Raw genomic sequence first — 16,806 nt, forward strand, 5'->3', positions numbered from 1 at the left:
TCCAAAAATCACCCAAAATTAAAAGGAAGTGACCAATGAACATTAAGTGATCCAAAACTGTCCTAAAATCAACAGGAAATGACCCAAAATCAACTGGATGCGATCCAAACATGTCCCGAAATTAACAGTACGTCACCCAAAATAAACAGGATGTGACCCAAAACTGCCCCAAACTCAACAGGAAGTGATTAATGAACAGGAAGTAACTCACAAATACCCTAAAATTCAGAGGAATCGATCAAAAATGCACAGAAAGTGACGTGTAAGTAACAATGACACGGTAAAATAATGAGAATTTGACCCGTAAGTGGATGAAATTCAAGAGGAAGTGAAATCAACATGAAGTGATCCAGAAATGCCCCAAAAATCAGCAGGAAGTGACCAACAAACAGGAAGTGACCCAAAAATCGCCTCAAATACGCAGGAAGTGACCGATGAACAAGAAGTGACCCGGAAATGCCTTAAAATACACAGGAATTGATACAAAATGTACTGGAAATAACCCTGGATTGCCCCAAAATAAAAAGGAAGTGACCCAAAAATGGCCCAAAATCGAAAGGAAGTGACAAATGAACAGGAAGGGACTCATAAATGCCTTAAAATTAAGAGAAAGTGATCCAAAATACACCCCCAGCCCCCACACACAAGTAACTTTTACTTTGAGTGTATTTTACTTTGAAAGATTTTTAGCCCTGAGTCAAATTTCACAACTTTAAAAGTACTTAGGTTGTTTTGTTTTGGGTATTTTTTCCACCCGTGTCTGGCAGGCCATGCACCTGGTATACCGCGCCTTGGAGAAGGAACCGGTCCCGGGCCACCTGCCCGCCGCCCTCATCCCTCCGTCCAAGAGGAAGAAAAGCCTGGGCTCGGTGGCGGCGGCGGGCGGCGTGCCCCCTCTACCGGCAAGCCCGCCGCCGCCCAAAGACTCTCTGCGCTCCACGCCGTCGCACGGCAGCGTCAATTCCCTCAACAGCACGGGCAGCCTGTCGCCCAAACACAGCCTCAAGTCGGCGCAGGTACGTTGCCCAACATCGTCATTTAACTACTATACAAAATAATACTATACAAGCTAGTGTTTTAAGTTAGCATTCATACATACCGTTTTAGCTCATTGGCTGTCTCGACAGCAATTTCGGTAGGGACAACATTCCCATCAAAGTCAATGCAGTGACATTCAAATAAATCAAAACCAGCTTATTTCATTCCGTTGGCTGCCATTGGTGGTGCTAGAAGTCCAATCTCTTTGAAGTGGGAATGATGGAAGCCAATTCACTAATGTTCATTAGCTGCTGGCCCCCCGATTTAAATTGATTAGATGTCTACTAGTGATAAACTCATGGCAGAAGCATGAAAAGACGTTTAATTGACACACTACTAAAATTGCCTCACGGCAGCCATATTAGTAGGGGCAACATTCCCATCCAAGTCAATGCATTGACATTTAAATTAAGTCAAAACTAGCTTATTTCATTCCGTTGGCTATTGTGGCGCTAGACATCCAATCCATTTGAAGGAGGAGAGCTTAGTAGCGAATGAAGGAACGCTCTTCATATGAATTGGACGTCTGCTAGTGATAAATTCATGGTCGAAACTTGAAAAGAGCTTTCTTCGCCCTTACCAAAATGGCCTCATGGCAGACATTTTGGTTGGGGCAACATTCCCATCAAAGACAATGTAATGACATTTAAATTGAGTCAAAACTGGCTTATTTCACTCCTTTGGCTGCCATAGGTGGCGCTAGATGTCCAATCCATTTGAAGTGGGAAGGTTTACAGCAAATGACCTCTCGCTTCAAATGGATTGGACATCCACTAGTATTTAACAACCAACATGGCCTCCCGAACATGAAAATGAAGTCATTACTAGCTTATTTCTTTAAAAGATTTGATCAGGGTCAAAGCATCTGCTATTTACTGGTGCCAACCTACCACTTCATATGGATTGGACATCCACTCATATTAAACTCATGGCAGAAGCTTGAAAAGAGCTTTCGTCACCCCTACCTAAATGGCTTTACAGGTGCCACATTAGTAGGGGCAAAATTCCCAACAAAGACAATGTATTGACATTTAAATCACGTCAAAAGTAGCTTATTTAATTCCAAATTTAGCTTATCTCACTCTGTTGGCTGCCATTGGTGGTGCTAGACGTCCAATCCTTCTGAAGTGGGAAGATTGGCAGCAAATGATTCGCTGCCAAACTTCCCACTTCAAATGGATTGGACGTCTACTTGTATTAAATTTATGGCAGAAGCATGAAAAGAGCTTTCATCGCCCCTGCCAACATGGCATCAGAGCAGCCATGTTGGTAGGGGCGACGTTCCCATCAGAATCAATGTTTGAAAAAAAAAATAAGAATCAGTATATCGAATAAATCGAAACAGAAATCATATATATACATTAGGGCTGTCAAACGATTAAAATTTTTAATCGAGTTAATTACAGCTTAAAAATTAATCGTAATTGATCGCAATTCAAACCATCTATAAAATATGCCATATTTTTCCGTAAATTATTGTTGGGATGGAAAGATAAAACACAAGATGGATATATACGTTCAGCATACGGTACACACAGTGCCTTGCAAAAGTATTCGGCCCCCTTGAATCTTGCAACCTTTCGCCACATTTCAGGCTTCAAACATAAAGATATGAAATTTAATTTTTTTGTCAAGAATCAACAACAAGTGGGACACAATCGTGAAGTGGAGCAACATTTTTTGGATAATTTAAAACTTTTTTAACAAATAAAAAACTGAAAAGTGGGGCGTGCAATATTATTCGGCCCCTTTACTTTCAGTGCAGCAAACTCACTCCAGAAGTTCAGTGCGGATCTCTGAATGATCCAATGTTGTCCTAAATGACCGATGATGATAAATAGAATCCACCTGTATGTAATCAAGTCTCCGTATAAATGCACCTGCTCTGTGATAGTCTCAGGGTTCTGTTTAAAGTGCAGAGAGCATTATGAAAACCAAGGAACACACCAGGCAGGTCCGAGATACTGTTGTGGAGAAGTTTAAAGCCGGATTTGGATACAAAAAGATTTCCCAAGCTTTAAACATCTCAAGGAGCACTGTGCAAGCCATCATATTGAAACGGAAGGAGCATCAGACCACTGCAAATCTACCAAGACCCGACCGTCCTTCCAAACTTTCTTCTCCAACAAGGAGAATACTGATCAGAGATCCAGCCAAGAGGCCCATGATCACTCTGGATGAACTGCAGAGATCTACAGCTGAGGTGGGAGAGTCTGTCCATAGGACAACAATCAGTCGTACACTGCACAAATCTGGCCTTTATGGAAGAGTGGCAAGAAGAAAGCCATTTCTCAAAGATATCCATAAAAAGTCTCGTTTAAAGTTTGCCACAAGCCACCTGGGAGACACACCAAACATGTGGAAGAAGGTGCTCTGGTCAGATGAAACCAAAATTGAAGTTTTTGGCCACAATGCAAAACGATATGTTTGGCGTAAAAGCAACACAGCTCATCACCTTGAACACACCATCCCCACTGTCAAACATGGCGGTGGCAGCATCATGGTTTGGGCCTGCTTTTCTTCAGCAGGGACAGGGAAGATGGTTAAACTTGACGGGAAGATGGATGCAGCCAAATACAGGAACATTCTGGAAGAAAACCTGTTGGTATCTGCACAAGACCTGAGACTGGGACAGAGATTTATCTTCCAACGGGACAATGATCCAAAACATAAAGCCAAATCTACAATGGAATGGTTAAAAAATAAACGTATCCAGGTGTTAGAATGGCCAAGTCAAAGTCCAGACCTGAATCCAATCGAGAATCTGTGGAAAGAGCTGAAGACTGCTGTTCACAAACACTCTCCTCCAACCTCACTGAGCTCGAGCTGTTTTGCAAGGAAGAATGGGCAAGAATGTCAGTCTCTCCATGTGCAAAACTGATAGAAACATACCCCAAGCGACTTGCAGCTGTAATTGGAGCAAAAGGTGGCGCTACAAAGTATTAACGCAAGGGGGCCGAATAATATTGCACGCCCCACTTTTCAGTTTTTTATTTGTTAAAAAAGTTGAAATTATCCAATAAATTTTGTTCCACTTCACGATTGTGTCCCAGTTGTTGTTGATTCTTGACAAAAAATTAAAATTTTATATCTTTATGTTTTAAGCCTGAAATGTGGCGAAAGGTTGCAAGGTTCAAGGGGGCCGAATACTTTTGCAAGGCACTGTATACATTAGGGCTGTCCCAAACGACTAATTTTCTCCCGATTAGTCAGCCGACTATTTTTACGATTAGTCGACTAATCTAATAATTAATTTTTTTTTTTTAAACTAATTTAGCAATTAAATTTTTGTTGACACTTATCAATTCACAAAAAACATATTGGAACACTCAAATTATTTATTAAAGTACAAATAAACACATAAATAACAATAATAAATCACAAATAAACAATGAGTTCAAATGCTGATAGAATTAACTAGTGTAGCATCCCGATTGAAAAGATGGTCTCTTAAACTGATGGTTTACAACTTTTATTCCATCCTTGATGTAAACACACCGTAAGAGAACACAATTAGAAATTAACAAAAACTTTTCACCTTTTTCCTTTTAAACCTTATTTATATATCAATGAATTGCCTATATGAATTGCCTTTACCTTAATTTATTACCTTATCATTGACAATCTCTCCCTTGAGTGCAATCACTGTATATACTGTATATATTTATGACCTTTTAACCTTATATAATTTTCTATACCATAAAATAAACCATAACATGAAATAAACCTTTCAATTAGCATTAAGAACAATACTAATAGCACTTATAGGCCCATTGTCAATGAAACAGTATTATTTAGTAAGGCGACAGCACCCTCTGGTGTACAAAAAATGAAAAAACAAAATTACAAACTGGGTGAAGGCGCTTGAGGTGTTTATTCACGGCCGACGTGCAGCCAAGCTTGGCATTGAAGAGACAGGACAGAAGAGTGTACTCTCCTTTGTTTCTTTGAAATAAGTCAATGTTTTGGACACTCTGGTGCGCTTTTTTTGGCTTTGTGCCGCTTTCCCCGCTTGCAAACAAACTTTCCACGCATATATTTTTTTAACCCTTCATTAACCGTCGACGGGATGTTGTGCTCGTCGACGGATTTACGTCATCGATGACGTCGACTAGTCGGGACAGCTCTAGTATACATACATATATATATATATGTATACATATATATATATATATATATATATATAGATATAGATAGATATATTTCTTACCTAAAAATGCCATTACGCTTGATAACACACATCACTTAAAAGTTAGGATTTTTTCCCACGTGTTTCAATTGAATTTCTATTTGTGTCAAGCCATTTTTAAGTTCTAGTTAAGTTTTAAGTTAGTCTAAACTAAGTCCTGATAGGATTTTGAGTTTTTGCAGTGTTCAAAATAAATGTATGATACAGGGTGTATTGGAGCACAGTAGGGACCAGTGCTAATTGGTGTTTTATCCAGCAATGACTACTGAGCTAAAATTGATAGTTAGCATTATTAAGTTTTTGTTTTATACCCTAATCACTCCACAACGCTATGTTATGTTAAAACCTGTATGTAAGACACGTTAGCCACACATCGACAGTGGTCATAATTAATAGAAACCTAGCCCTCCCCAGGGCTAACGTTACGTGAACTAGTGACAGTAACGTTAATCTTATTTATTAGCGCTTAGTGCTCTTTATTAGCGCTTAGCGCTCTACTGCTTTAAGATGGCGGCTGTTTACTAACGCCGCTGACTCTGTCATTTCGCATCTAGTTCAACATACATGTGATCTCTATGAGACGCATCAGACGCTACCTGCTACCAACGTAGCATCATGCGGGCTAGTTTTTAGCAACGTCGGCATCGTTTGTAGTGGCTGTCGGCTGCAGTAAGTTTTTTTTTTTTTTTTTTTTTTTTTTTTACCTCTTCCTCTACGCATGTGACATCAGCGCGTTGTCCCGCATTAAAAGTAGTCCGAGCAAAACGTGATGCTTAGAGCTGTTAAAATAAATGATTACTCGAGGTAAATAGAATTACTCGGATCAGTTTTTAAACTTGAGTTACTCGAGTTGCTCGAGTATTCGTTTCAGCTCTAATTTTGATACTCTGCAGCATTCTGTAAACTGGGTGGTTCCAGTATCGGAGCGCGGTCGTTACGACGACATCTTCCTGAAGACGGACACGGACCTGGACGGTTTTGTCAGCGGCCTGGAAGTCAAGGACATTTTCATGCAGTCGGGTCTCTCTCAAGGTGTCCTCGCGCATATATGGTAACTCTTCTTTTAGCTTAGCTTAGCCGTCTCACAGCTCTTTGCGTCATATTCTGTCAATCATACCATAACAATCCATCTATCTCGCTCTCTCGAATTTGGCCAAGCCCACATCTGACTATCCGACTAACCTACAAATGCACTTTGTAACCCCGGCAGGGCCCTGGCCGACACCAGGCAGATAGGCAAGTTGACTAGGGAGCAGTTCGCCCTGGCCATGCATCTGATCCAGCAGAAGGTCAGCAAGGGTGCCGACCCCCCTCAAGCGCTGACGGCCGATATGATCCCACCTTCGGAGAGAGGAACTCCCGTGGCGGTAGGTAGCGAGACGTGCTAACGAAAACGGTTACACAGATCCAAATTTAACGGTTTGAACAGGGCGTGTCGGGGTACATGACGCCAGTGGGATCGGAGATGGCGGCGCTGTCAGAGATGAGGAGGGTGAGTCCCGCTTTTTCTTCTTCTGTTTTGGTTTCTTGCCTTTTTTTCTGACAAGTGTGCTGCTCTGACTTCCTCATCCTCCTCTTCCTCCTCTCCTTCTTCAGGCCATAATGTTCAAGTTGTGGGTAGGTAACTCTTTCAGTGTCATTGACGGCGATAGACGTCCAATCATCCTTCTCGCAAATGAGTGGACGTCCAATCTGCTTCAACTGGATTGGACGTCTATTGCCGTTAATGGCAGCCAATGAGTTATTTGGACCTAATGCTAATGCTTTCACAACCCTAAAAAAGCATTTGCATCACATTGTGTGTGGGTTTTATCTTTTTTTTTTCCTACTTCTAACTCATCGGACAAACCAGTAGAAATGTATCATTTTAATAATAAATAGTTTCTAAAATGTATTTTATTTATTTACTATATTTATTTATTAATTCATTCATTTAACAAATATATATTTATTTCAATATTCATTTAATTTATATTAGGGCTGTCAAATTTATCGCATTAACAGGCGGTAATTAATTTTTTAAATTACGTTGAAATATTTGACGCAATTAACGCACATGCCCCGCTCAAACAGATTAAAATGTACAGTACAGTGTCCGCTTGTTATTTGTTTTTTGGTGTTTGGCGCCTTCTGCTGGCGCTTGGGTCCAACTGATTTTATGGGTTAGTACCATGAGTGAGCATGGTGTAATTATTGACATCAACAATGGCGAGCTACTAGTTTATTTTTTGATTGAAAATTTTACAAATTTTAATAAAATGAAAATATAAAATTTTTATAACTTCTACTAACATTTATCTTTTAAGAACTGCAAGTCTTTCTATCCATGGATCACTTTAAGAGAATGTAATAATGTTAATGCCATCTTGTTGATTTAATGTTATAATAAACAAATATAGTACGTATGTACCGTATGTTGAATGTATATATCCGTCTTGTGTCTTATCTTTTCATTCCAACAATCATTTACAGAAAAATATGGCATATTTTGTAGATGGTTTGAATTGCGATTAATTACGATTAATTTAATTTTTAAGCTGTAATTAACTCGATTAAAAATGTTAATTGTTTGACAGCCCTAATTCATATATTTGAATTTTTATTTCCATTTTTAATTGATGCAGCAAATATATATATAATTTTCCAACATTTATTTTTATTTTTTGTTTTGAATGAGTATGACAGGCAAATGTCTAATCAATTTTTAAAAAGTAAGTAACGAGGAAATAATAAATCTTTAAATAGTGAAGCACAAATTGATTTAAAAATAAACACCGAAATAAATATGAATACAATAAAAATGTAGTGCCTCAAGAAATGGAACAAATTCGTTCCGGATTGGCTTTCATATCACATACGGGTTTGGCCATAAACATATCCATTCATATCTAATGGGCAAATTTCCCATTGATTTCCAATGGCCCTACGTGCCCGCTGCCCACCATTCATTTCAATAGAACAAAAACTTTCATTCACTCCTATTGATTTCCAAGCTAAATGACCCAATATCAACAGGAAGTGACCCTTAAATCCTCCCATATAGGCAGGAAGTGACCCAACATGAACAGAAACTGACCCTGAAACGCCCCCAAATCAATAGGAAGTGACCCAGTATTTACAAGTGGCCTCCAAATCCAAAGTGACCCTGACTTACCTCAACATCAGCAGGAAGTGACCCCAAAATGCCCCCAAATCAACAGGAAGTGACCCCGAAACCCCCATATCAACAACAGAAGTTACCCAATATGAACAGGACGAAAACCCGAAATCCCCCAAATCAACATGAAATGACCCTGACATACATAAAATCAACAGGAAATGACCCAATATGTACAGGAAGTGGACCCGAAATTCCCCCAAATCAACTGGAACTGACCCTGAAACCCCGAGCTCCCCCCATATCAACAGGAAATTACCCAATATGAACGGGAAGTAAACTGGAAATTCCCCCAAATCAACAGGACGTGACCCTGAAATGCCACAAAATAAACAGGAAATGAGCCAATATCTATAAGTGACCCAGAAATGCTACCAAATCAACAGGAACTGACCCAATATGTATAGGAAGTGAACCCGTAATACAAAATCAACAGGAAGTGACCCAACGAGTATAGGAAGTCGACACGTGATGCCCCCAAATCAACATGAAGTCACCCTGAAATCCCCCTGAAATCCCCGTATTTCAACAGGAAATGACCCAGGATGTACAGGAAGTGAACCCGAAATGCCCCCAAATCAACAGGAAGTGACCCAATTTACCAACCAGCACAACAAAGCTACTAATCGCAATTTCCAAAATTGCATTTTCTAGTCTAAATGGAATTCTATATTGAACGTTTTCACACCTTGTGTTTCAGTCATGAAACAACATTATGGGGACATGCTTGTGTTACATATAAATGTCATTCTAGCCCTGAAATGACAGAAAAAACAGACGTGGGGACCCCAGTGATCCTTCATACTCCCACTCGTACAACCCTTTGTCTTTTTCTGAACTTTTCCCTCCACGTGGCTTTCCTCCCTTGTCGTCATTTCCCCGCGTTTCACTGACCCTATTTTTCATTTTTTTTCCCCATGATCCCCCTCCCTATGTCATTCTACCGCGCAGGACAGCTCCAGCTCGGTGGGTTCGGGCGAGTTTACGGGTATCAAGGAGCTGGACGACATCAGCCAGGAAATTGCTCAGCTGCAGAGGTAACACGCACGGGAACATCATATATGGCTCCTTGTTAACCCTTTACAGTGGGGCAAATAAGTATTTAGTCAACCACTAATTTTTGCAAGTTCTCCCACTTGAAAATATTAGAGAGGCCTGTAATTGTCAACATGGGTAAACCTCAACCATGAGAGACAGAATGTGGGGAAAAAAAACTGAAAATCACATTGTTTGATATTTAAAAAATTTATTTGCAAGTCATGGTGGAAAATAAGTATTTGGTCAATACCAAAAGTTCATCTCAATACTTTGTTATGTACCCTTTGTTGGCAATAACGGTGGCCAAACATTTTCTGTAACTCTTCACAAGATTTTCACACACTGTTGCTGGTATTTTGGCCCATTCCTCCATGCAGCTCTCCTGTAGAGCAGTGATGTTTTGGGGCTGTTGTTGGGCAACACGGACTTTCAACTCCCTCCGCAGATTTTCTATGGGGGTTGAGATCTGGAGACTGGCAAGGCCACTCCAGGACCTTGAAATGCTTCTTACTAAGCCACTCCTTTGTTGCCCTGGTTGTGTGTTTGGGATCATTGTCATGCTGAAAGATCCAGCCACGTCTCATCTTTAATGCCCTTGCTGACGGAAGGAGATTTTCACTCAAAATCTCTCGATACATGGCCCCATTCATTCTTTTCTTTACACAGATCAGTCGTTCTGGTCCCTTTGCAGAAAAACAGCCCCAAAGCATGATGTTTCCACCCCCATGCTTCACAGTGGGTATGGTGTTCTTCGGATGCAATTTAGTTTTTGTTCTCCTCCAAACACGAGAACCTGTGTTTCTACCAAAAAGTTCTATTTTGGTTTCATCTGACCATAACACGTTCTCCCAGTCCTCTTTTGGATCATCCAAATGCTCTCTAGCGAACCGCAGACGGGCCCAGACGTAGACTGGCTTCAGCAGGGGGACACGTCTGGCAGTGCAGGATTTGAGTCCCTGGCAGCGCATTGTGTTACTGATTGTAGCCTTTGTTACTGTGGTCCCAGCTCTCTGTAGGTCATTCACTAGGTCCAACGTGTGGTTCTGGGATTTTTGCTCACCGTTCTTGTTATCATTTTGATGCCACGGGGTGAGATCTTGCATGGAGCCCCATATCGAGGGAAATTATCAGTGGTCTTGGATGTCTTCCATTTTCTAATAAATGCTCCCACAGTGGATTGCTTTACACCAAGCGTTTTACCTATTGCAAATTCAGTCTTCCCAGCCTGGTGCAGGTCTACAATTTTGTCTCTGGTGTCCTTCGACAGCTCTTTGGTCTTAGCCATAGTGGAGTTTGGAGTGTGACTGACTGAGGTTGTGGACAGGTGTCTTTTATACTGATAATGAGTTAAAACAGGTGCCATTAATACAGGTAATGAGTGGAGCCACGTTAGACCTCGTTAGAAGAAGTTAGACCTCTTTGACAGCCAGAAATCTTGCTTGTTTGTAGGTGACCAAATACTTATTTTCCACTCTAATTTGGAAAAAATTCTTTAAAAATCAAACAATGTGATTGTTTTTTTTCCCACATTCTGTCATGGTTGAGCTTTAGCCATGTTGACAATTACAGGCCTCTCTAATCTTTTCAAGTAGGAGAACTTGCACAATTGGTGGTTGACTAAATACTTATTTGCCTCACTGTATATGGCACTCATCTAACTCATTGGCTGCAATGGTATTAGACCAAGATTGTCAAAGTTATTGCGGTTGGCGGGCAAGAAGGGATTATGGGGGATAGAAAAGAAGGACGCGGACAGAAGAGGAGAAGAACAAACAACAATGAGAAATACATAATATATGCCTATGCTATCTATAAACATAGTGGTGCTTTCATTAGCGAATTCTATTTACCTGTGGACACTATGTGTGGGGAGCGGGCTGATAACCGAGGAGAAAGGGGGGGGGGGTCAAAAGGAGACGTGATTAAGCGGGTTGGAGCACACAAATCAGCAATGTGAGGTGTGGAACCCAATATTATTTGAATGACATGTAAATAAAAAAATAATGGACTCAGGTTTCCCTTGCCGGTCGCGGGTTACCAGGTCCCCCCTCTAGAACCAGGCCTGGAGGTGGGGCTCGAAGGTGAGAGTCTGGTGGCCGGGCCTGTACCCATGGGGCCCGGGCGGCAACAGACCGAAAAGGCAACATGGCTCCCCATTCCCATGGGCTCACCGACCAAAGGGGTCGGATGCGTAGGGAGTTGGGCGGCAGCCAAAGGCGGGGCCTCGGTGGTCCGACCCCCAGCTACAGAAGCTAACTCTTGGGCCTCAGCATTGCATCTCTGCTTTTTCCAGATTATGTGGTGCTGTTGGCTTCATCAAGCTGTGACTTCCAACACACACTGGAGCGGTTCGTAGCCGAGTTTGAAATGGTCGGGATGAAGATCAGCACCACCAAATTTAAGACCGTGGTCCTCAGTCAGAAGAGGGTGGCGTCCCCTCTCCGGGTCGGGGATGAGATCCTGCCCCATGTGGAGGAGTTCAAGTATCTTGTGGTCTTGTTAATGAGTGAGGGTAGGAGGGAGCAGGAGATCAGCAGGGGGATCGGGGCAGCGTCTGCAGTGAAGCGGACTTTGCACGGGTCTGTAGTGGTGAAGAAGGAGCTGAGCCGAAAAGCGAAGCTCTCGATTTACCAGTCGAGGGTTCCTACCCTTACCTGTGGTCACGATCTGTGGATCAAGACCACAAGAATAAGATCCCGGATACAATCGACCGAAATTAGTTTCCTCCCCAGGGTGGCCGGGCTCTCCCTTAGAAATAGGGTGAGATGCTACTTCATCCGGGAGGGACTACCTCTGCATTGAGAGGAGCCAGTTTAGGTGGATCGGGCATCTGGTTCGAATGCCTACTGGACGCGTCCCTGGAGAGGTGTTCCAGGCATGTCCCACTGGCGGGAGGTCCCGGAGACAACCCAGGACATTCTGGAGAGACTGTCTCTCGGCTGGCCTGGAAACGCCTCGGGGTCCTGCCGGAGGAGCTGGTTGAAGTTGCTGGGAGGAGCTGGTTGAAGTTACTGGGGAGAAAGTCTGGACTTTCCCGGCTAAAGCTGTTGCCCCCGCTACACAACCCTGGATTAAGCGGTAGATGATGGATGGATGGACATGTAAATGTGGCTATGTTGACATCCTATTCTATGCTACTTGATCGCTAGTCTTGTCACCGACAATCTCTATACCTAAGTGTGTCTCATTATGCCCAGTCATGCGTGAACCCACTCAGATGGGTCTTAGTCCTAGATAGTTGCACGGAGTCCGCCCCTGGGGTCTTGGCAAAACCCCAGCCAATCGGGGTGGAGTGAGCGCAAAGGGGTCACCGTTATCTTCAGGGCGACCGCCATTAATCAGGTGCGCCACCGACCCCCACGCCCGTCCCCACCTCTGCCCACCTATAACCCAGCCACTTCCGCAACCCTTCAACCGACGCACACTGCCAGGTCCGCACGGCCAGTCCGGGACCGGAAAGGATACCCATCCAGAGGGGGCGGCACCCCACCTCCCCATCAGTGCCTAGCCAGCGATCAGCCCTAGTGTTCAAGGAGGATGCCCGGGTAGAAAAGAGAGAGAAAGGCGAATCGGAAGAACTCAGAAGTTGCCGCGGGGCGGTGCGGGACCAGAGCCCCAACCCCCGCACCCCGTGCAACCAACAGCCCTGATGAAGAAACCCCGCCATATAAAAACTGTGGGACCCACCTACCACCCTATTTCTGTGGCTGCCAGGTCCCAAACTGGCAACAATGAGTCACTTACTTACATTTTCGGCATTCCCAGGTCACTTTCTGTTCAGTAACCCAAAATCAACAGGAAGTGACCTAGAACTGCCTAAAAAAAAAAAATCGACCGGATGTAACCGAAAATCAACGGGAAATGACCTGAAATGCTCAAAAATTAACTAATTGACACCCAATACGTTTGATGTGGGAGGGATGGCAGGATATCAACGAACTGACGCTGCAGAATATCATCAAATGAGTTCTTGACCCATGTATCAATAGTACTTGTATCGCCATATCCTGAGATCATCGTTATCGTGAGCCTTGCATCGCAAATCGTATCGTGAGCTACCCAGAGGTGTACACCCCTATTACCCATCACACTGCTTCCTCTCATATGTCCGTCAGCCACCAAGCAAGCACACACCACTTGAATGTGTGTGTATTTTGTTTATGCTCATCACCTATTCTCTCCATAATGCTGCGTCAGCACTCTTGCCTTTACCCAGTGGAATGCACTCAGGTAAACCACACAAGTCACCCACTAGACCTGGACTGGCATTCAAACACACATACATTTGACAATGTGAGCAATGATCTGTGACATGAATTTCAAATAATGATAATTTTGGTCATTACTTAAGCATATGCGGGCAGTCTGATATAAAACTTGCATATCTGGAAAGTACTCACACAGGCCTCTAGTTTGAGGTATTACTCGATATGATTTGGGTCAGAGGAAGATTGTAGCCTTAGCTGAGCAAGCGAAGATAAAACAATCACTGATTTAAAAAAAAACAAAAAAAACATATATATCTGGAATGTACTCACCCAGGCCTCGAGTTTGAGGTATTACACGATATGGTTTGGATCAGATGAAAAGTGTAGCCTTAGCTAGCTAAGGTGAAGAACAATCGTTGATTAAAAAAAAAAAAAGTATATATCTGGAAAGTACTCAATCTAGGCCTGTAGTTTGAGGTATTACTCGAGATGGTTTGGGTCAGATGAAAATTGTAGTTTGTCGCGCTAGCTAAGGTGAAGACCAATCATTGATTTAAAAAAAAAAAAAAAAAAAAGTATATTTATGGAATGTACTCACCCAGACCTCTAGTTTGAGGTATTACATGATATGGTTTGGTCAGATGAAAATTGTAGCCTTAGCTGAGCTAGCTAAGGTGAAGACCAATCATTTATTAAAACATCTGGAATGTACTCACCCAGGCCTCTAGTTTGAGGTATTACATGATATGGTTTGGGTCAGATGAAAATTGTAGCTTTAGCCGAGCTAGCTAAGGTGAACACCAATCATTTATTAAAATATCTGGAATGTACTCACCCAGGCCTCTAGTTTGAGGTATTATTTGATATGGTTTGGGTCAGATGAAAATTGTAGCTTTAGCCGAGCTTGCTAAGGTGAAGACCAATCATTGATTAAAAAAGAAAAAACATAACTGAAATGTAGTCACCCAGGCCTCTAGTTTGAGGTATTACTTGGTATTGTTTGGGTCAGATGAATATTGTAGCCTTAGCCGAGCTAGCTAAGGTGAAGACCAATCATTGTTTAAAAAAGAAAACCATGCATACAGTGGGGAAAACAAGTATTTGATACACTGCCAATGGGTTTTCCCATTGGCAGTGTATCAAATACAAATACTTGTTTTAAAAAAAACATAAATATCTGAAATGTACTCACCCAGGCCTCTAGTTTGAGGTATTACTCGATATGGTTTGGGTCAAATGAAAATTGTAGTTTTAGCTGAGCTAGCTAAGGTGAAGACTAATCATTGATTAAAAAAGAAAAACGTACAGTATATATCCGGAATCAACTCACCCATGCCTCTAGTTTCAAGTATCACTCAATATAGTTTGGGTCTGATGAAAATTGTAGCCTTAGCTGAGCTAGCTAAGGTGAAGACCAGAGGCAGAGCTAATTAGATTTCCTCACCAACTGAGGTCTTACTTTTCATGGACATTAGTAGAATTCCAGTCCAGTGTCTTCCCCGAAGAACTTCACGTTCTGGCTTGCCGTTTTTTATTTCTTGATGTGTTTCGGTTGTTTTTTTGTCTTTGTGTGTGTGCAACAACAGGGAGAAGTACACTTTGGAGCAGGACATTAGGGAGGCAGAAGATGCTATCCGACACAAGAGCGGCGAAGTGCAGGTCAGCGGGTGTGGACCCTTGTGGGCGGCGCCGGAGTCTTTCCTCACCCGTCCCTTGGTTTTCCAGGACATGCAGAACGAGTTGGACCGGGAGGCGGCCTGCCTTCAGGAGCTGGAGGCACAGAAGCAGGACGCCCAGGACCGCTTGGACGAGATGGACCAGCAGAAGCGCAAGTTGGAGGACATGCTCAACGAGGTCCGTCTCAAGTGTCAGGAGGAGTCGCAGATGGTGAGACATCGGTCGATTTTTCAATGGATTTCCATTTACAGTCGACTGTAATGATACAAAAAAATCACGATCCAATTTGTATCACGATTCCTGAACCGCGATTCAATACACAAAACGATTTTTTAAGAAAGTGAAAAGATTTGACTTTAACTTTGATATTGATGGTGGAAATCAATAGGAGTGAATGTAAGTGTTTGTGCTATTGAAATGAATGGCGAATAGGGAACAGGAAGTGACCCTGAAATGCCCCTAAATCAACAGGAAGTGACCGAATATCCAAAGGAAGTAGTCCTAGAAAGAAAACAAATCAATGGGAAGTGACCCTGAAATGCCCCCAAATCAACCTGAAGGGACCCCTCCCCCTTCTCCCCCTCCTATCGATAGGAAGTGACCCAATATGAAAAGGAAGTGAACCTGAAAGGCCCAAAAACCAACAGCAAGTGATCCAATATCGACAATAAGTGAACCCAAATTGGTTCAAAATGAACAGGAAGTGACCCGGTAGCAACAGGAAGTGACCCTAGAATACCTTCAAATCAACAAGAACTGACCCTGAAATGCCTCAATATCAACAGGAAGTAACCTAATATCTACAGGAAGTGACCCCAAAATGCCCCATATCAACAGGAAGTGACCCGATATCGACAGGAAGTTAGCCTAGAGTGCCTCCAAATCAACAGGAAGTGACCCTGAAATGCCGCCAAATCAACAGGAAGAGACCCGATATCAATAGGAAGTGACCCTACAGTACCTCCAAATCAACAGGAAGTAACCCTGAAATGCCCCTGAATCAACAGGAAGTGACCCTGAAATCCCCCCATATCAATGGGAAGTGAACCAATAGGAACAGCTCAAAGTAATAGCTCAAGGTCAACAGGAAGTGACCATGGATTGCCTCCCTAAAAAAATGCCCCAAAATAAACAGGAAGTGACCGCTAAATGCCTTCAAATCAACAGGAAGTGACCTGTAAATGCCCCAAAATCAACAGTTACGCAGAAATGCCTCCAAATCAACAAGAAGTGACCCGATATCAACAGGAAGTGACTCTGGAGTGCCTCCAAATAAACAGGAAGTGATCATGAAATGCCTCAAAATCAACGGGAAATGATTCGATATCAACAGGAAGTGACCCTGGAGTGCCTCCAAATCAACAGGAAGTGACACTGAAATGCCTCCATATCAACAGGAAGTGACCCAATAGCTACAGGAAGTGACCCTAGAATGCCTCAAAATCAACAAGAAGTCTCCCTGAATTGCCTCCAAATCAACAGGAAGTGACCTGATATCA

The 16,806-nt window shown here is 42.6% G+C and overlaps 1 protein-coding gene across 7 annotated transcripts in view; it reads left to right on the plus strand.

The window, feature by feature from the left end:
• eps15l1a (epidermal growth factor receptor pathway substrate 15-like 1a) overlaps positions 1-16,806 on the plus strand; it is a 58,599-nt gene that overhangs the window by 12,578 nt on the left and 29,215 nt on the right. For 2 of the 7 annotated variants that reach the window (XM_057840721.1, XM_057840720.1), the window contains exons 8-16: positions 768-1,016; positions 6,121-6,278; positions 6,438-6,594; positions 6,657-6,719; positions 6,824-6,844; positions 9,336-9,421; positions 13,620-13,652; positions 15,217-15,289; positions 15,356-15,517. In XM_057840721.1, coding sequence (XP_057696704.1) covers positions 768-1,016; positions 6,121-6,278; positions 6,438-6,594; positions 6,657-6,719; positions 6,824-6,844; positions 9,336-9,421; positions 13,620-13,652; positions 15,217-15,289; positions 15,356-15,517 — 1,002 coding nt within the window. The remainder of the gene's footprint in view (positions 1-767; positions 1,017-6,120; positions 6,279-6,437; positions 6,595-6,656; positions 6,720-6,823; positions 6,845-9,335; positions 9,422-13,619; positions 13,653-15,216; positions 15,290-15,355; positions 15,518-16,806) is intronic. The other 5 variants (XM_057840725.1, XM_057840723.1, XM_057840727.1 and 2 more) reach the window with 3 other exon arrangements.

Source organism: Corythoichthys intestinalis, chromosome 7, assembly GCF_030265065.1.
Source record: "Corythoichthys intestinalis isolate RoL2023-P3 chromosome 7, ASM3026506v1, whole genome shotgun sequence".
Lineage (NCBI taxonomy): Eukaryota > Metazoa > Chordata > Actinopteri > Syngnathiformes > Syngnathidae > Corythoichthys > Corythoichthys intestinalis.